The 21,760-nt window shown below is 38.4% G+C and overlaps 1 protein-coding gene and 1 pseudogene across 3 annotated transcripts in view; one reads left to right on the top strand and one right to left on the bottom strand.

Moving 5' to 3' along the window:
• The window catches only part of LOC126766081 (uncharacterized), a 187,821-nt gene extending 174,292 nt beyond the window's left edge, over positions 1-13,529 (bottom strand). For all 3 annotated transcript variants that reach the window (XM_050483787.1, XM_050483786.1, XM_050483798.1), the window contains exons 1-2: positions 12,710-13,529; positions 2,188-8,988 (exon numbers count right to left, since the gene is read on the bottom strand). In XM_050483787.1, the coding sequence (XP_050339744.1) occupies positions 2,188-8,988; positions 12,710-12,715 (6,807 nt within the window). In that variant the 5' untranslated portion in view covers positions 12,716-13,529. The remainder of the gene's footprint in view (positions 1-2,187; positions 8,989-12,709) is intronic.
• A 4,745-nt stretch (positions 13,530-18,274) lies between these two features.
• Positions 18,275-18,749, top strand: LOC126766233 (uncharacterized; annotated as a pseudogene).
• Positions 18,750-21,760: the final 3,011 nt, after the last annotated feature.

Raw genomic sequence — 21,760 nt, 5'->3', positions numbered from 1 at the left:
TCAAAAAATTGTGTTTAACAAATAATTTTTATTGCATAAAAACATATTTCTTGTAAATAATTAATAGATAAGTAATAAGAAGACATAATTTTTAAACTCTTGCAACTTGTTGCTGCAGAATATAATAGTTTTGTTCCCTTACGGTTGTACGTATCACCTAAAACTAAGCGAGATTGATATAGGGTTATATATTTATAAATGATCAGGATGACAAGAAAAGTTGAAGTCCGAGTGACTGTATGTCTGCCCGTCATCATCTCAACTTGAGTAAAGATTGAGATATCTTGGTATGCGGGTTCCTCAGTACAAACAAAAATTACGAGTTTGTAGATGGGCATTATCGCCCATAAATAAGCACTAAATCAAGATAAGTTCAAAAAGTTTTGTCGTTTGATAAGAGAGGGCGTTGCTACTAACCCAATTTTTTTTTTGCTTTGTTGGTACACTCTTCATATAAATGTACGTTAAGTTTCATTTCAATCTGTCAATTAATTCTTTGTTTATAAGCCATTTGCTGTCACCGTATCACAGTATTTTTTTACAATGGCAAAAATTGAATATCGTGATAAAATTCTTATTTTTGGAAGGAAAAAAAAAGAATGTCACAAACGAATGTTAAAAGCATATAATAATTGATCACCTACAATTAGAACAGTAGAAATTAAACGTGGTCGTACAAGAATGGGACGTCCAAAAACCGCATAAACACCAGAAACAATAACCAAAATAAAGGATATGGTTTTGGAAGATCGTCGATTGACTGAAATAGATTTAGTAGAGACTCTACACATCTCATTAGACAGGGTGAGTCATATTTTAAGTGAAATTTTGGGTTTTAGAAAGCTGTGTGCACAATGGGGGCCGCATTCGCTAACTATGGTACAAAAAGACATTCGAACGCGACTTTCTCAGCAACATTTAGAGCGTTTTAAAAATGATAAAGTGGATTTTGTGCATCGATTCAACACTAAGGTAGAGGCTTGAGTCTATACCCATGATCCTGAATCAAAACAAGACTCTTGTTTGTGGACTACTTGCAAACTGGTAAAACAATTAATTCTGAATATTATTACAACCTTTTGGACCAGTTGAAGGAAAAAAATCGTAAAAAAGAAAAACCCGGTTTGCAGAAGAAAAAATTATTTTTCATCAGAACAATGCACCGTGTCACAATATTTTCACAATGCCTAAAATCCATGAATTAAAGCTCGAATTTTTGGAGCATCTACCGTATTCACCAAATTTGGCCCCCAGCGACTTCCATTTGTTTCCAGAACTCAAAAGAGTATGCAAGGCAAGCATTTTTCATCAAATGAAAAGGTCATAACGCCTGTTGAAGCGTATTTTACAGACCTTCCGGATTCTCACTTCAGGGATGGGATTCACAGATTGGAGGATCGTTGGGGCAAGCGTATTGAACAAACTGGCATATACAAAATTGTTTGTATTTCGCTCATCTGGTTGACATTTTACACCTTAAAATATTTCCCTGGCATTGATTCTTGCAAGTTTCAAGGGTATAAAATGTTCCGTTGCACCCGAACTTAGCTCTTCTTTACTTTATCGCGAGCTGAAAGCCTCTGAAGCGATTATTTTACGTATTATAAGTAAATAACTATCGGTAAATAAGTAAGATGTCTTATCTTAATTATAAGTTATATTATTTATATTTTAATGAAATTATGTAAATTTCTTAAAATATTGTGGTTTACTGTTGAATATGAATTGTTCCAGAACTAAGCTTAAACCTCATATCCCTAATAATGACTTCCAGCTATGGTAATTGATTGAATTTTTCAAATATACCAAATACATTAAATTTAGCTGCTTTGGTTAAGTTTATATCCCATTTGAGTTATTTTGTTTGATTTTAAAATAAATATTTCTGGCATCAACTAAAATGTAGTAAGAAAACCAAGTTATAAAGATACAAAATTTTATCGTACTCCATTCAGTTTCTTCGAATAATTAATTAAAAGTGTTCTTACGCAAAACTTTTTATTATACAGTAGCGCCAACATCTGAGAGTAATAATCCATGCAAATTGCGAGATTTTGAAATGTTCGGTTACACCCGAACTTACCCCTTCCTTACCTGTTCTAAAGTATATTGCTCCGACATTAGGACCAAAGGTATAAATGTTAGTTACATACATTGATCAATTTGGTAATTTGTTATTGTACTTACATTTAATTGCATTATGATTTTATTGTAGGCCCAATGCCAACGCTGCTTTGCTGTAACCTCTGACTTGCGAAGTATGTGCAAGTGGCCGCTGACAACTTCCTCGGTTTCACCGCGTACGAGCATTTTTTTCTTGGGTGCTGTAGTGGGCATGGACGGCAATTCGCATATTACGTCATTTTCAATTATGGACTCATGGCTTGACCTACAACTATGCGGCAGGTGATCCTTACTTAGGACGCTATTGTTGACACCGCTATCATTGAGCAATATGTCTTCTTCATCCTCTTCCACAATTATGCTATCCTGTTTTTTAATTTGATGTTGATGGGACGACGACGGTAAAGCAGCAGTGTTTCCATTGGCCATACCAGAAGAGTTATCTGTTGTTGGTACGGTAGGTATTGTGCTCATGTCGTTCGACATTTCGTCATGCTCTCCACCGATTGGTTTTTCAGCGATTTGTATTAACTGTTGTTTACTTACTAAAGCGTTTGCCGCTCCACCAATAACACTACTGCTCGAACTTTCATCTAGATAATTGCCACTGTCTTCGCTTTGATAATTATCTTCCACATAAATATCGGTAAAATCTTCAGATTGATACTTTTGTTTTTGTTTCTGTAAGTTTTGCTGTTGTTGTTGAAAGAGTATTTCCTGTTCTTTCTCAAGATATTTATACTCATCTTCTTCATTAAAATAATCCTCACGATAATCGTAACCACCATTCGTATGCTCATAATAACCATTGGCAGTCAAGCCTCCTTGGAGATGTTGAGACAACTTTTGTTGTGAATCCGACGGTGCTTCCTGCAGCTGGGGGTCCGTGTAGTAATTAGCCTGCTCACTATCGATGTCATAAATTTGCTGAATTTGTCGTAAGCTTTGCTGTTTATGGCTTAGCTCTCGACCAATGGGATCATCAACGGAATACCGATCTAATTCATCATCATCATCAACATCTAGATTACTCAAATTATTATCATTTAGTTCGTCGACGGCTTCACTGTCGTCGAGCAAGTCATTATGTTCATCGGCAAGGCCGATCAAATGATGTTGACTGGTATCATTCACAAGATCAATAATTAGATCGTCGTCGTAGATTTCCGTTGGCTGTTGCTTTATTAAAAAGCCGGATTTACTGCTATTGATGGTGGGCAGCTTTTTACCTGTGGATCCAGCTGTTGGCACCGACGGCAACAATTTATAGTTTTGTTGCTTTTGGAGTTGGCCTTGATTACCATGCAAATAGTAATTGGTGTATTGTAGTCCTGCAGCATCTGTAACAGGCATTAAGTTATTAGCTTCAGTTGTTGCTTCTGCAGTTTCTACATTATTTTTGTAGTTGTACAAATTTCTATTGTCATAAGCCTCCGCCATTGTTGTGGTAACAGGATAATAGCTTGATGATGTTATGCTTTGTTGTGAAAGCAGTTTTTGCTGCTGATTACTTGTGGCAATCGATGCTGTTGATATTGTTGCAGCTGCTGATGCTGACGGTATAACTGTTGCAGCCTTTAGTTGTACGGATGTGGTCGCCTGATTGACGACTTGTGTTGCAGACTGTACTGCTGCAGCTGCTTTCCCTAGAAATGAACCAAACATACCACCACCACTACCGGCGCTAGGCTTAACTGGCTTCACTGTTAACGGTGACTTACTACTGGTGCTACTTACGCTGCTTGTAGGTGGTCGTTGGTTACTTACATGTGCAGTGAAATTCGAAATCGCTGGTAAGAGAGATGAGGAAGCCTTTTTTGCAAGTGACGCAGTATTTATCAATCTCTTGTTATTTAAACCTTCCATCTGCTGTTGTCGTAGGTGTGGCGTATGTTTTATGTTATTTTGTTGCTGTGGGTGGTAATATGTAGTTGTCATATCATTTTCAACATAAGCTGTTGTACTACCGTCAATTATACCAATAGGTATTTCTTCATTGATTTGCTCTGCATTAGAAAGATTTTGCATATCATCAACAGCTTGCTGCATATCCGCTGCATATTGATTATAGTTAACGTTGTCATACTCTTCACTCACAAGAGGCGTCAGATTAGCACCGTCAGAGCCAACGTTATATGCATAGCTGTTTATTAGGTCAGTTTTTCTAGTATCTCTAGTCATCACTTCACTTGAAGGCAATAAAGGAAGAATTTCATGTGGCTGCACGTACATAATGTCATCATTGTTACCATAATTCCCGATGTTCTCAGACATCATGCTCGAATCAGCCAAGATTATTTCATCGGATTGTACAGATTGCCTTTGCTGACTATGTAAAGCATTGTCCCTCATATCGTAAGAGAAAGTTATATCATCGTTCTGGCTGTTCGTACATAATGGTTCACTGCAACTATTTATTTGCCCGTAGGTGTCATTAACAGTAGTTGCAAATGTAGTACTGGCGTAGGAACCATAACCACAACTATCCATTGGTGTGTTCACATTGAATGTTGTGGTTGTTGTAGTTATTGTTGGAATTGTACTGGTCACATTGATACTTATATTTGTTGATTTTCCAACTACGCTTGTCTGCTGCACAAGAGTCGTGGTGCCAGCAAACAATCCACCTACATTTGGAACGAATTTCGAGGCCAAAACAAACCCGAATCCACTCTTTTTCAGCTGTTGTTGTTTTGAATCCGAATCGCTTGTGACAGTTGCAGTACTTACACTGCTGAGCACACCGTCGAGCCCGCCTTTGAAACCTTTAGAAATACCACCAAACATACTAGTAGCCTTACCAGCAACACTAAGTGCAGAAGGTGATAACGGTGTTTCCGCTACTGTTAAAGTTGTTGTCGCTGAAGGTGAACTTTCTTTTGTAGATGCATCTGCATTTGTTAGTACAGATGGGCGATAATAACTACCTTGTGAACCCCCGATTATACTAACTCCAGCAGCGGTTTTAGTGGTGTCATCCTTATAAACCAATATGTCAGCTGATGATAAGTCTGGTTTTTTTGATATTTCGGTATTATTTTTGTCAATAGTGGTAAGAGCTGCCAACGATGACCAATCAACATTATAATTATCGTAAAAACTTTCATCAAATGCCGAAGTGAGTGACGGTACCGTTGCTGATACCGACATGGTCGTTGGAATGGCTGCGTACTTGCTTACTTCAGCCTCTGAAGCGGTAGTCATAGCGTTTTCGACGCTAGCCTTGCTTAAAGGAGTAAAATTTGTATTTGGTAAAGTGCATACATCTGTTTTAGGCAATGTATATGCATTCTTATCAAATGTAGGCAACATTGCATCATATTTACTGCTGAAGTTGTCACTTATATATAGATTTGTTGTATCACTGATTAAAAACTCTTTGATGTATGATGGTAATTCAGGAGCGACGACATTGTTATTGCTTCCACCGCTACTATCGATCATTGATACTGTTGGCAGTTGATATTTTGCCAAATAATCCGTATATGTTGTTGATGTAGTCGTTTCAGCGATACTAACCATGTTGTTAATTGTTGTCGTTATCACCATATTCGCTAATGCAACAGTTGTTGTGAGCAATGGCCCATCATTATTATCGGGTAATGTTGTTACTGCTGATAGTGTGATTGGGATTATGCTATGGGAATCATTTTGATAATTTTCTGACCGCGCCACATCATGTCCAATAAATGGCGTTGTTGTATCGGTTGGTGGTAATAACGGTTTCAGATTCGAGGCATTTTGGACATCAAAAGAAGATGAAGTTAAAAGAAAAGTTGCTGTCGTTGGGGTTACCGACATTTTATCTAGTGTATTTAATGTGAAAGGCTGTGACTGGAGTGTGTCACACGTTTTTGCAACTACTATGCTCGTACTTGATGGTGTACAACTCGTATCTGATAACGAGGTATCTGTTGCTATTGTTGTTGTTAACGTTGACAAAGTTGTTGCAGTGGATATTAAATAACTTTCACCAGCATTTTTAAGATATTCATCATAAATTTTAGACATTGTTGTATCAAATATACCCTTAGCATTTAGATTATAAGTACCGATGGCCGCAAATGAATTTCCTTCCGTACTCATAGCTATAGTATTTTTGAGTCCTATATCAGTACTAGTACTTAAGTTATTATTAGATTTAACATTACATAAAATACTATTACTTTTGTCACTACTATATCCAGAAAACATAACTGTTTTATTTGTTGTCGGTGTTGATGATGATAATGTCGTTACAGTTATTGATGAAATATCACTTGCGGGTTGGCCTGTTGTGCTTTTAATACCATCTGTGTTCTCTAACAATGTGGGTTTAATTAATTTACTACACGTTTTTGGTGGAATTTTTATTGAAGGCGATGATAGTGGCGAATTGGATGAAGTTGTCTGTAAAAAATTATCATATACGTTAGTATATATACTAGAATATTTAACCGCAATGCTATCATCAATTTTTTCGCTGCTAGTGCTCATATTTATCGGATAGCTTGGCTGTTGATCGAGATAAAAAGGATATTCGCCTGAAAGTGAAGATATTGTGTTCGTTGGCATTGTTGTTGTTACATATAATTTACATTCAGTTGATGTTGGTGATATGATAACACTATTATTATTGTTGTAGCTGATGCTGTTTTCCTTCTCAATATCGTATTTACGAAAGGTTTTATTGTTATTATTAATACTAATGTAACTGTTTATTTTGCTGTGCGCAATAACTTCTCTATCCTTTGTTGAAGTTGGCAACATTATTGTTGTTAAATGTTCTTTACTCTCTATTGTTGTAGTAAAATCAGTAACTACGCATGCATTGCTTGTTGCTGTTACAATCGACTTATATGGTAGATATGATGTTGAATACGATGCTGATGCTATTGATGCTGTTAATGATTCTACGCATGTTACTGATTTGGATGCACTAAACGTGTCTGCCATTACTGAAGGGAATGTATTTGTTATTGCAATTACATTAACTGATTTAATTTTCGATTTTTCTTTTATACTTTTTGTTGCTGATAATTCAGCCGCATCCACGTTTTCAGCAGTGGGTGTTTTTTTTTCAATTGGCAATTGTGGTAGTTTCTTGTTGGAACCATTCACTTTGTCATGGCAGTTGCTATTTTTATTATTCTTTTTAATTTTTGGCGTGGGTAGACGTTTTGGCAATTTTCTAGATGAAGTCGTTAGTGAGAGTGTTGATGGTGTTTCCATTGTCAAATGGGTTGCAACCGTCGAACTCGTATTACGTAGAATATTACTTGCCGACGTTGTTATTGTACTCACCATGGCGGAGGTTGTTACCACTTGGCCATTTCTGCTGTTTACACCTTCATTCGCATTCGTTCGCACCCACAACGATGACGACGATATAATCGCTTCATTACTACAAAAATCATAGCCCCCAAAAGCTTGAGCTTTTAATGCTACAGAATTAGTCCGTGCTACTATCGCATTTTCACTATGAGTCGCCACATCATATTCAGTGGAACGTTTCACCGGCACACGTGTTTCGCCGGACGCTATCACAGACGCTGTAGTCATTGCCATCATAATTGCATATTTGCGTTGTTGCTGTAGGTGTAACTTTTGTGCTGTTTCAGCGGAATATGTCGCTAAGTCGCAGCGCGTTGATAAATTATCGGTTACATTGCTGTTGCTATACGCAGTATTGTATGATGGACTGCAATCATCGTATTCCATATAGCATTGTGGTGTCATCGATCGATGCCGTTGCAATAAAGTTTCATTACACATTGATACTCTAGAGGTGTTCCTGCTATTATAATACGTATCGTCATAAATATATCCATAGTTTCTTATTATTGTCCTATAGTCGCAAGTATCCTCGCACAAATTAGTTGCAGTCGGCGGTGTGATTTCAGTTGAAGACATCATTGTCCCAATATTATGACCGTTTCCAATTGTCTTATGATGTACATTTCCATATTCCTGATTAAGATGAAGCTGTGGCAGTAAACGCAGTGACGCCGGGCCACTATATGCTCCATTAGCACCCTCTTTAATACCAATATTTTTAGAAACAGTGGTATCCGAAGTAGAACAAGTAGATTTCGTGTGGCTCTCATTCGCTCGTATATTGGGCGACATTAGTACCGTCTCTATTGTTTGTAACGGTACTATAGATGATGTCGTTAGAGGAATGTTCGCATCATAACTTTGCGCTGGCATTTTCTTGTCATCATACTCATTCAAACCATCCAGTAACCCGCCGCTTTGTTTCATTGGTATGCATGGTAATACTTTCGAACTGGTAATAGACCTATGTCGTCCGCTAAGGTGATCGTCGTTATGTAGAGTATTCTCCCAACTGCTGTACCCGGCACTGTATTCATTGGTGTCGTGATTAAATCCCACTTTATTATCATCATTTATAGTACTAATGGGAATATTGTAATAGCTTGGTGTACTATAAACGATATCTACGTTCTTATAGCTATCGTTAGTGTAACTATTGTATACGTGGTTTTGATAGTTTAGGTTGTCATTGATGATATAACTGCTCCCATTACTATAGTCTTTTTGCAGAGATATGGATGCTAATGATTTAGTTGATGTAGTGGCACCGTTTTTTAATACTACATCGTTAACACGTCCACACGTATTCATACATTCTCTATTATTATCCACGTATATGTCATTACCAGATTCCATTATTATATCCATTGACCCTCTCGAGTCGCTGGTGACGTCGTAATTATTTGTATTACTGTAATTATATACATCAACGTTATTTTTATATTGTTCATTACTACTTTCTCTAGGTAAAGTGCTATTGATTGGTCGGCTATTACAGGATAAGGCATCGTTTTCATTGTTGTAGTAGTAGTTGCTTTGTGAATGAGACTGTAATAAAGGTAATGTGTTATTATAATACTGGGTATATATGAATATTACAAAATTTTCTTTTCATGCGTAAAAACTACTTTATGTATTATTAGAAAAAATTTAAAACTATATCGAAGGGGGCGGATAGAAATTTAACAAAATATTAGGCCTATAGTAAGCTCCCTTCGATAAAAACGACAAAACTCTTTCTCAAGAACTGCACTAAGTACCTTGGGGTAGTCATGGGTGCTAACTGCTGCGAAAGTAAAATGTGGAAGAAAGAGAAAAAATACCAGCAATGCTTTATATTCTTGTAGGCAGATGCTCGGCACAACCGCGATGTTTCTCCCTCTCTCTTGAAGTAGTGCTACACAGTGATTGTAAGACCATTTCCACTCAACTGTGCAGTAGTTTGGCGGAACGGCATACGGAAATCCATCTACCGGAGGCCAATGGAAAGAGTTTAACGGCTCGCGACGCTATGCATAACGAGAACTCTAAAAACATTTTCAACGGCGGCTCTGGAGCTAGTGTTAAACCTGACATATACAAGGAGCATTCCAAAGTCAACAGCACTTTTTGAATCTAGCGCCCCCTGGTGGTACCATCTATATGTCGACTGGAGCGTTAAAATCTGCTATCTTTATCAATTGTTCAGTGAGAATTTCATTACATTTCATCTATTGAAAGTGAAGCTATAGTGTTTTAAGTGTCAGCATGTTTGTGTTATAGGTGCGAAAATGAGCTTCGAACAAAGAGCCAACATTAAATTTTGTTTTAAAATTGGTTAAACTTTTACCGAAACGTTTCAATTGATGAAACAAGTTTATGGCGATGATTGCCTATCCCGTAGCAGAGTGCACGAATGGTGTCAACGTTTTCAAAGTGGTCGTGAGGGCATTAATGACGAGCAACATGTGGGCCAAGCAAAATCCGTGATCACCATAAATTTCATCGAAACTGTGCGTGAATTCATCAAAACTCAGCCGAAATCATCATTGAAATTCATGGAAATGGAATTGAACATCTCCAAATCATCGATTTATCGCATTTTGACCAAACATTTGGGCTTACGAAAGGTGTGTGAACGGTTTTTCTGCACAAATTGACTGACGACCAAAAATTGCTCTGAATCTAACATTCGAAGGATAATTATTTGAGCAAAAATCACATTTTAACCATTAACAACTCCTTGTATTCAGCTAATATGGCACCGTGCGACTTCTTTCTTTTCGGAAAAGTGCATTTGCCCATGAAAGGAAAGCGTTATGCAGCCGTAGAGGCCATTCAAAAGGATTGCACCGGCATACTGGCGGCCATACCGGTCCACGAGCTAAAACACTCGTTCGACATGCTCTTTGACCGTGCAAAAAGCTGTATTGAAGCAGAAGGAGACTGTTTTGAATAAAATAAATTTATTTCGCCAAAAAAAATCATTTGTTCCGTTTACTTTGGAATGCTCTGTATAGACCCCATTACTATTCTTCGCTGTAAACTAAGCGGCAAAATCGGCGGAACGATTACTGGTTACAAGAGAATGTACATATAGAATCTTGGGGCAATGGCTCGAGATAACGGCGCTTTGGCAAGCTCCGACTGAATGAATTGGGGGAGAGAATTCGAAGTACACATACAAAGAGATGGTTGGCGTAAAGGTATTTTAACTGCACGCAATATATTAAACGTTTATCGAACTGGAGAATGGAGTTGGTGCGGAAATATACTGTCCAGAGTTAAGCTGCCGGATCACTCCAGAATATTCCAAGCCGTGATCTTTGCTATTCGGAAATCTGCGGAGCTAGCCATTAATGCACCCGCAAGCAACTACATAGTTCACATCAGCTTGGACAGCCAATCGGCAATGAAGGCTATAAGCACGTCTCGCATATCGGCCAAACGAGTCTTGGAAGGCAGGGCAGCAGTGAAGAGTGACCCCAGGAGAAACAACTTTTCTTCTACTAGGTATCAAGTCACACAAGCATCGAGAGCATTGAGATAGCGGACGAAATTACTAACGGTGGTGTACGGCTGTCACCCGAAAATGTGACCGACACTGTTAAACCCATGTACTGTCTATACTTTGATCTGGACAGGAAAATGACACAGCAAAGAACAATATACCTGCATGCTGGACAAAAAAATTTATGTATACAAGTAAAGCGATAGATTAGAAAGGAAATTTAGTACATAGGTGCATTTTGATACGCTTTTAAACATTTTTCGAAATCTAGCTATAAGATACGGTGATAAGGTGCTTTCCAAAATAAACAGGACTTTAAAAAAAACATAACAAATGGTTTTTCGGCAAAATCAATTTATTTTATTCAAGCAACGAAACAACAGCACGAAATTTTGCAGATTTTCCCTCCAATACATACTTAACAATGACAGTAAAGAAAATAAAATCGGACAACTATAACATATCTCTCCCACACAACCGATTATTGAGAAATAATTAATCGATTAATCTTAATAAAATTGCCTGGAAACATGTTCGCTGCTATACTTTAGTTTAATTCTCAAATGCAATTAGTCCGGATGTTCCTCTATATCCAATATAGCCGGTATAATGATTTCCGACTTTCCGGTTGGCCTTAAATCTTTTGTATAGGATATTTAAATGAAATTAAGTGTACATGTTTCCATAACCATAACGTGGTTTAACGATAAATATGAATGAAATTGGTCTCAAGCCTGATCTAGGCCAATTCCTATTATTTGTGAAGATAAAATTAATTTCATTTAATTGCTCTTGCTCTTGCAAAACCTTGCACGGTGCAGAAATTGCAGAATTTTCCTCATGGTGCAACGGCACAAAAACAAACACACGCAGAAAATTATTTGCAATGGCTGTAAAATATGTCAGACCAAACCCATGTTTATTTTCCTGCCGTCATATATCACTAGATTCTGCAATGGGTGCTCCCTTGGCCTTGCATATTTCGGTATAGAATTTTTGCATTTTGAGTCATCGTGCGATCTTGCAAAAGCAAGAGAATGCCGATATTGATAGTTGTCAGTGAAAACTCATCGAAAACACACATTGTCGGTCCGAACGACTTAGATTCCACAACATAAAAATGTGTGTTCAAAATGTTTTCAATATCGGTCCGAACATAGTATTAACAACCTAATCCAATCCAATCAATCATCAAATACGAAGAGTGTACTATTGGTTGGCAAAGTTATGGCCACCGTGTTGTGGATTCACTAGATGTGCTATACATCGATAATCTGGAGAAGGGCTAAATGATCACAGAGCAAGAAAAAAGTGGTCTTACATAATGGCAATGCTCTGTATTACTGTTTTTAGTTCCAACCTCCAGAAAACCGTGTTCGCAGAAGTTTTAGTGGAATGAGGAATTGGCCTTTTGCAAAGACCTCCACAAATCGTCTTTTTCGGACGAATTTATGAAGTTGTGGAATCATGGGATAAAATTTAATAAGGATTTGTTTGTTACTGTAATCCAAGTTGTTGAAAGGAGCGTTCTTTGATGGAACTTTAGATTTATCAGATTCTAATTAAACTTAGTTAAATTATATGATTATCAATATGCGCAAAATACTTAAAGGTGCTCCTAATTTCTTTTTCGTCAACTTTAACTTTGGACTTGCCGTACACATGCCCCTATGAATGAGAATTTTTGCCTTAAAATAATAATAAAAGTAAATGTATAAACAAAAAGACATATACATATTTATTAGTTATATATAAACACGTATCTATTTATTTACTTACCATCATATTTAAGCCTTTCTCTGGACGCTTAATTCAGTTATCATATATACTTTAATTACGGCTAATAATTCATATTGTATAATTATGTAAATAAATACATATGCATAAATTTACGTATTAAAGATTGACTTCTTCAGTTTTTAATTACAAATATAATTTTAATTTCCGTAGATATTCATACCATCTTTAAGATTGGTATACTCCGCATAGTTTGGATGTAATTTAGCGTACGTTCCAACACTCAGTGTTTAGCGCTGCAATGATTGATTGTTGGATTAGTTTATTTTCTTATGTGGTAATAATTTTTAACAAATGATTGTAAGGTTATAATGATTTATTTATTATTATCATATATCCATCTTTAACAGTTAAATCTGTTTGGGTTTTATTCTGACATTCTAAGGAAGGAGATAGTTGAAGTCTTATTGCGTACAAATTTACATTAGAATAAGCAACGGTACTATGCTTTTGGGATTTGACTTTGAATTTTCTTTTAGTAGTCAGAGCAATTGTTCGTCTTCTAATTTTTATTGTTCGAATTGTTGATTTCACCCTTCTCAAAGTAGATATATTTAGCAATAATTTGAGATATAGTAGCGTTTTTTTGTCCAGTGCAGTGAATAGGTACATTGTGATGACGTTAAATTAAATTCATTTAGGTAATTATGGTTTGTGTTTGTCCGTTTATAATTGTCTCTCTTTAAAACTCATTTGAGAAACCAAAAGTTACATTGTGCTTCGATTCACTTGTGAAATTAATAGTTTTAACTGTGAAAAACATAGTAAACGTTTTTAACTCCGTTATTCCACTTTTCGAATTCTGCAATAATAAAGGAAAATATGAGTTATTACTTTTTTGAACAAAATTATACATATATGTATATATTATATTATTAGAAGACCCGGCCACAAATTTTTGTGGTTAAAGCATACTGTACATTGAACTCGCTCCTTGTTGTCAAGGATATCATTTATCGTGATAGCAATGGAATAATTAAATTGGAAATCTATGTACATATTTTATTGACTTCGTAAATCATTTAAGGGATCGTCTCAGTATGAAATTTTCGAGAAATAGATTTTTTTGTTGCATTATCGGATACTATGTACTATAATAAAAATTCTTTCAACTTTTGGAATCGAGCGTTTCTTGTAGAAAGGCAACAGAGTGGGGAATCTTTAAACGCGCTTTTCTCAGAATGGTGTTTTTTAAAACAGTTTCCACTCTCAAAGGAAGAGCTTTAAAGATAAAACAAAAAAGCTTCCATTGCGCATTGCACTGAAATTTTAGCTTTAGACCAAAATTGCGGGCGCAATCGTGGACGTCGTACAGGACCTTTTTTTACGTGTCATTTCAATCATTTATTTAATTATTGTGCACCCAATAAAAAAACGTAAAGAATTCATTTTGTATTCGTCATGAACGTATTTATTTATAAAAAAATAGGAATAATTAGTTAATTCCAACATTAAAAAAAATCGCGAAAATCTGTGATTTTTCGGAGGGTTACACTGAGACGATCCCTTATGGAATAGTACATATATAAATATATGTATGTATATGACAGTTCACAGTTTCTACACATATACATACATATATGCTTCTTGTTATAGTGAATAACAGTGCAGGAGTAGAGCACGCCCTATATCTAATCTAATCATATGATAATTCATCGAATACAATTGCAAAATCGACTGCTAAAACCACAGTATATACAGTAGATAACCTTTTCGTGGTAGCTTTCTGAGGGGTGAATAGCGGCCATCTTGGATTTTCAGAGGTAGCAACGCAGTGCTGTATATATTGAGGCAGTAAATACTTAGTAAATTTATTCTATTAAATAACAAAAACTATAAATATTGTTGCTTAATATAAAAGGAAATTATTTATTAATGACATATATTTACTAATATTTGATTTAAACGCCATAGTGTGTCATGTTTCGCCCATAAAAATATCATTTACTGATAGTCAGATATTCTTTATGTAGTGAGTTCGTATTAATAAAAAGCAGCCCTGTTCTTAGATTTCTCGGTGGTGAGTGTTCTGTTCTGAATGTATTTGTTTTCAATTGACAGACAGAAAACATAAAACGGTTTGTATTCGTAAGTTTTTGAAATATTATTACCAATAATTTTAATTTGGAAAGAAGATATTTAGGCATTTGAAGCTGAATTTTTAATACATCGTTCTAATTCTCATCCGTATACTATTTTTGATAATTTATTTTTGAATATTTAAGTTTTGCATTTTCCACACCACCCCAGAGGTTTGCAATAAAGCGCGTTACAGACTTTTTTTAGGTGTTCGGTTCTCCGGTAGGCCTATTTTCACCTTTTCAACTTAAAATAAAAATAATTAATAATTTACATAAAATTTAATAAAAATATTGCACAAAATAATTTAATAATTAATAAAGATTTCTAAGCCCTCACAATAGATGCATCCAAAATCCTACAATTCTATTAAATATATTAAATTTTATTTTAGAAGGGGGAGGTAGTTACCTATGTGAAATGCTCAAAAATTTGATGTGCCGAAAATGAGGGCTGGCTGCCTGCCTATTAAAAATTCTTAAAGAAAAATATGTTCTAATTCTTATAAAAAGTATTTTAAAACGTCGGGTTGTGAATTTTCGTAGCAATAAAAAGGCTCTACAATTTTTAATATAAACTTTATTATTAACACTAATATGTATTCTTATTAAAAACTTCGACATATCTTTCATTTCAAACTCAATTTCCAATTGATGTTTTCCTATAACGGCTAACGAGTTGTCAATTTGTATATGTCAAACGACAAATTACCACCCAGGATTGTATCCTACTGCATGAAAAAATTTGGAAATACTTGAAGCGTGTTTAAAAATTCCACAAAAAAAAAACAACTGATTTAACATTAAACAACAACTAATATCCCAATAAAATTGAACAGATATGCAAAGTAATTCAATATAATCACTTAAATAACGTAAAAACTTGCATTATTTAATATCTTTTAAAGTCTCGGTCATCAAAATTTAAAATTTATATGTAGTTTAAATGCTAACACAACACCCTGATTACCATGAAAGTAGCAAAAAAAGTGTAACACAACACCCTAAGATTTTCTAGAGGTGAGTATATGTATGTAAACAAAGAAAAGGTTTATTACTGTATATACTGAGGCTAAAACCCAGATACTACGCGTAAGAAAACTCGGGAATATTTGTCAGCTATTGTGCACTCATCTCAAATTATGATTCAACCTTTTTTGTTCGTGTACATATGTATATCAGCGTTGTCCACGGCCTATGCGCACAATAGCGCACGGACAGTGCCAGACACCTCACACCAACATGTCGCGACAAGTGTCTGTGAAAGCACGATTGTGCTACTGTATTCAACTTCGTAGGCAAGCAAAACAGAATTTTGCGATCAGTTGACGCTAGAATAACCAACACAAGCATAACGTGCACACAGTCACGTTGGACAACACTGATTTACATACATATATGGATATGTAAACAAAAACCACTGTAGCCCACTGCCAGTAGCTACATACATATGTATGTGATTTTATTTCGTATTTTTTAAGTAAACAATTTTTCAAATGATTCTTACATGAATTTTGAACACATGCTTATGTTTTGAAATATGTATTTTTTTTTTGTTTATGAATTGTTTTGGCTTTTAACATAAAACGATAGAAAGTGGCCGATGCCCGTCCCGAGGGTCCAAGCTACCTCATCACCAATTTTCAGCCAAATCGGTTCAGCCGTTCTTGAGTTATAAATATAGACATACATATGTAAATTGCGAAATGGAGGGCGATTATGCAAAAAATGCCGCCGTTAGGACCTTCTTCAGGACTAAAGGAATACCCGTGCAAATCTTCACGCCTTTCCAATGCTGTGGTTCGGGCGTAATGCGCGTACATACAAAAAGGCTTTTAATTTTTATATGTATATAAGATTAAATTTATTTATACAGTTAAATTTGAAAGTGTTTGATATACTGTTTTTAATCTATAATAAGCGTAGATGAACTTAAAATCGAATGGCAAATCCGTTGGAATCATTGATACACGAGGAATAAAGACATCCTCTCGTTTGTATTTTGCCTCGATGACCTTGCCTTAATAATCAAGCTTCTACAGCCGGTCTGCCGGTCGTTAATTGGATTTTCTTAACGTGCCGCTACAGATTAGATGATTTTTGCCGCGTGGTTAGTTCGTCTCGTTGATCGAGGAATAACAGGAAAAGTCTAGCTAAAATCACCCGACAATAGAATAATGGCTCCATCAAAAAAGTTTTGGTTGTTAGGTTAATTTTTTAAGGTCCTATCTAATGCCTCGAGCGATTTCTTGAGAGCCATTGTGTATTCGTCTCAAAATAATCAACATTAATCAAATACAATGATTAAAAACTGAATTACAATCACGGTTGTGAAAAACCATGGAAACAGAAAACATTAAAGTTGAGGATTATGGTATATCTTTCAATGACTGAAGTGGATATGTCTTTGCAAGAATATTGCAAGATATAATGACTGAAGTGAAGTTCACTAAATGTACCAAAAGTGAAAAAACAGTTGGAAAAAGTTCAGCGGGAAAAGCATATTGGGCAGAGCGGAGCATTTTAAACTTGGTGTGTGGTTGCTTGCATCGGGTATGGTAGAGCGAAAGTGAGCAAAGCTCCCAAATTTAAAGTAAAGATTTTATTGGGTTGATTATCGGCAATCCGCTCGATTGCTTGAATCGAGAATGGTAGAGCGAAGATGAGCAAAGCTCCCAAATTTAAAGTAAAGATTTTATTTGGTTGGTTATCGGCAATCCGCTACGGTTGCTTGCATCGAGTATGGTAGAGCGAAGATGAGCAAAGCTCCCAAATTTAAAATAAAGATTTTATTGGGTTGGTTATCGGCAATGCACTACGGAGAAGATTGCCAAATATGCTGAATGCATTGTAGCTAAAGGGTCTAGGTTGTAGCTAAAGGGTCTAGGTGGATCATAATCAGACGAAGCAGTACATTTCAGAGTTCTGAAGCTAAAGTCGGACCGCTGATTGGCGGACAAGATAGTGGAACGCTACGGTGACAAGCATGTTGGTCAGGTATCTGATCAACATGCTAGTACTCTCTTGTGGGCCAAGAAGGTGCTGAGCGAGGACGATAGGGCAGGACCGGAAGCTAGTAGAACAGGACCGGCGGTCAAGCGGCAGAGGTCGCACGATGGAGAAACATCCCTTGGTAAGAAACCACGAACGGGAAAGGCGCCAACCTTTAGCGAAATCGCTAAAGGCGCTGGTGTCATAGTACTTGGGGTGCTCGATCGCAGTAGGGAGGACGGTGCCATCTCCCACGACGAATGGAAGAGGGTAGCGTCGGCTATCTCGTCGGTCTTCCTGAGAGTGTGTGAGTGCCGGTTGGCACCAGGGACTGCACAAGCTCACAAGTTGTGCTGACGAGAGATCGGCCATCTTATATAAGAAGGCAGTATCTCAGGTGGAGGAGGTTTGGAAGGGAGCCAGACTAGAAACCGTGGCCAAAGAGGATCTTCCTCTTCGTCCTAGGGCTCGCGTTTGACTGCCGTCCGAACCTTCCACTGCAAGCGAGATTGAGGAAATCCTCAGATATTGCAATCCCTCACTTCCAACGCAGGACTGGAAAGTTTTGAGGCTAGAGAAAACCGATTAACCATATCGGCAAGCGCTGATAATGCTAAATGCGGAATCCATCGGTCCTCTCAGCAAAACAAAGGGAGCCATAAGCTACATATGGTTTCGAAATGGTGGTACTGAAAGTACTTCCATCACACACCAGAGCTGATGGCACCCAAGCAGCGGCTGCGGTGGATGTGACAGGGGGCGCTGACGGTCAAACGACCATGGAAATCGACCCGAATCTCTCGGACGTGGCGAGTACTGGGGGCTGTTCGTCGAGCGGCGACTCCGTCTTCAGCCTCAAACAACTGTTTGAGGAGGTGCGGGTCGATCACGACTTGGGCGCTGAACTAGCGCTCCTGGAGGAAAGTCTAAAGGATGAAACTCCTCCAGATTAACCTCTGACTGGCAACGGGATATCTGGATTGAGGACAAAGGACAAGGACAGGTAGGAACAGAGCCTTAATGTTGGTAAGGAATGAATTACGGGATTTTTTTTACCTAATTTCAGAGACATTTACGAAGTGACAGCGAAACTGGAGTGTGACACCAGAGATTTCTGACTTATCTCTGCGTACATGCCACACAATGATGTTTTGGAGCCACCTCCCTTACTGCTGAGGAAGACCTTAGCCGAAGCGTTTAAGACTGGTACCAGCGCCATCATCGATTCCGACGCTAACTCGCGACACCAAATCTGGGGTAGCTCGGATACCAATAATAGACGTGAGTCGCTTTTTGACTTTATTGTTAGCGAAAATTTTCGCATCTGTAACAGAGGAAACTCTCCTACTTTTGTGACCGCATGCAAGTTGGAACCTCAGCTTAGCCTCATAATGGATTGCCCAGCTAGACGTTTATTCAACAGGGCCCGTAGAAGTGGGCTATCTGATGACCGGATTTTGTATAAAATAAGACCTTCAATATTCAAGTCCGAGTTAAAAAAGGCTAAGAGGATCTCGTGGAAGAGCTTCTGCGAAAAAGTGGAGGGCTGTCACGAGTCCTCTAGATTTAGGCGTATTCTCGCAAAAAACCCAGTGTCCCTGGGGTATCTCAAGGACGCAAATGGGAAGTGGGCCTACACTTCAGATGCTTCTTGACGCTCACTTCCCGAGCAACACGTCCTCTGCGAAAGGATCTCTCGGGGTGCTGGATGAGAATTGTGCGGCTTTTGTCGGCATTCTGGATGAGCGGCACTTGACGTGGGCGATTAAGTCGTTCAAACCATTCAAGTCCCCGGGACCAGACGGCAATCAATCAGCCTCTTCTCCTTTCTGCTAAAGACTCTGGAGAGGCTGATGGACTGGTATATTAGGAGGCGCATTCCGAGAGACTATCTGTCAGGAGAACAACATGCTTATCGTAAAGGCAGGTCAGTGGATACCGCCTTGCATACTATCGTGTCATGGCTCGAGGAAGCCATTGAAGCCAAGGACTTTGCTGTTGGGACCTTCCTTGATATCGAGGGAGCTTTCAACAATGTCCTGCCTGAGGCAGTAGTAACTGCTCTTGACGGTCTTGGGGTTGAATCGAACCTCAAACACCTCAATCTCAATCTTCTGTGCGACAGAGTGATCGAAACAGAATGGGGCACCGCGCGTGCGAGGCGAATCGTAGGGGAACACCACAAGGTAGGGTTCTCTCTCCTCTTCTATGGATCCTAGTCGTTAACGAATTGCTCAAAAAACTGGAGGAACGCGGCTGTCTGATGATTGCCTATGCAGACGATGTAGTACAGTATAGTAAACGAACGTTCCTCAGCACCGTGTACGAGTTGACGCAGGGATATCTCAGCGTTGTAACAAAATGAGCGGTCGGAAGTGGACTCGCCATTAACCAAAATAAAACGGAAATGGTTTTATTCAGCAGAAAATATAAGATCCCGTTGGCACCGCTGCCGCAAATGGGAGATATTCGCCTACAACCGGCGGATAAAGTAAAATATTTAGGGCTCATCCTGGATAAGAAGCTTTCATGGAAGCCGAATATCGATTAGAGAGCAAAAAAGGCATCTATTGCCTTATACTGCTGTAGAGGAGCTATTGGCAAAGAAGGGGCCTCTCCCCGAAAGTGGTCCTCTGGCTCTATGACACCATAGTCAAGTCCACCTTGTTCTGTGGTGTCTTTATGTGGTGGAGGGCTTTAGGGAAGACCACACTTGCCAAGAAACCTGAAAGCGTTCAACGGGCTACGCTAATTAGCATATGCGGTGCATTAAGATCCACCGCAACCATGGCACTTAATGCAATTTTGAACATAACGCAGGTGGACATTGCCGGTAGGTGCATAGCCGCGAAGGTGGCCATCAGACTCAGAGGATCTGGTTTCTTAAAGGAACGCGTATCTGGACATTCGAATATCCTTACAAACTTTGACTGCATACCGGATCATCTGGATCATGGAATCGCCTTATCGAACTCTGGCGGCTCCTTCTCTGCCCATATACCGGCGAGGGAGATATGGGTGGGAAGAAGCCGTTGGAGGAGAGGGGCAACAAGCTTCTTCACGGATGGGTCAAAGCTTGGGGCGACGGTCAGTGAAGGGGACTGCAGCGTATTCCAGGCTGAGGTCGCAGCCATCAAGGTAGCAGCAGATTTGCTGCTACAGAGTGCATCCATCTTCAGAGAAGTGACCATTCACTCAGATAGCAGAGCGGCAATACTAGCCTTGAACTCAATCACAGTGCGTTCAGGGTTGGTCGAAGAATGTCTAACGTTGCTATCTCTTGCAGCTAGAGTTTTCGTAATTAGACTGGTATGGGTGCCGGGCCAAAGCGGAATTGCAGGTAAAGCTGATGAGTTAGCAAGGAAGGGCACCATACAATCATTATCGGTAGAATGGGAACGGATCGGTGCTCCTGTATCCTCTTGTGTTCTACTATTAGATAGCTGGGCCACGCGGATGATTGTTCAACGCTGGGCCAGCATCGGCACTTGTGTGGTTGCAAAGGCTTTTTTTTTGACCCAAGATAGATCGCAGGAGATCTAGTGATCTCTTAGCCCTCAGTAAGGCTAACCTCTCATTAGTAGTGGGACTCTTGACAGGCCACTGTCCTATTGGCAAACATGCGGTAAGAATGGGTATCTTACCGGATGCCGACTGTAGAAGCTGTTTGGAAAAAGATGCGGTAGAAACAAGCCAGCATTTCCTGCCTGACTGTCCCGCGTTTGGGAGGTCAAGACTTAGACACTTGGGGGCGCATACCTTCGGTCATCCCACCGAACTGGCGGGAGTTGAAGTTAAGCGTCTGTGTAATTATGTATTGGCTACAAAGCGCTTCGCTAATCTGTAAGTCCGAACACGGGAGTTCTTTTTCAATGGCATCACAAAGGACTACATTATTAGTCTACGTGTGATCTTTGATCGGCCATTCAACCTAACCTAACATTTCAGCGAATTAACACAAACA

The sequence above is a fragment of the Bactrocera neohumeralis genome, unplaced genomic scaffold, assembly GCF_024586455.1.
Source record: "Bactrocera neohumeralis isolate Rockhampton unplaced genomic scaffold, APGP_CSIRO_Bneo_wtdbg2-racon-allhic-juicebox.fasta_v2 cluster11, whole genome shotgun sequence".
Classification (NCBI taxonomy): Eukaryota; Metazoa; Arthropoda; class Insecta; order Diptera; family Tephritidae; genus Bactrocera; species Bactrocera neohumeralis.
Note: the sequence above shows the minus strand (reverse complement) of the source record. Positions and strands in the feature narration are given on the sequence as shown.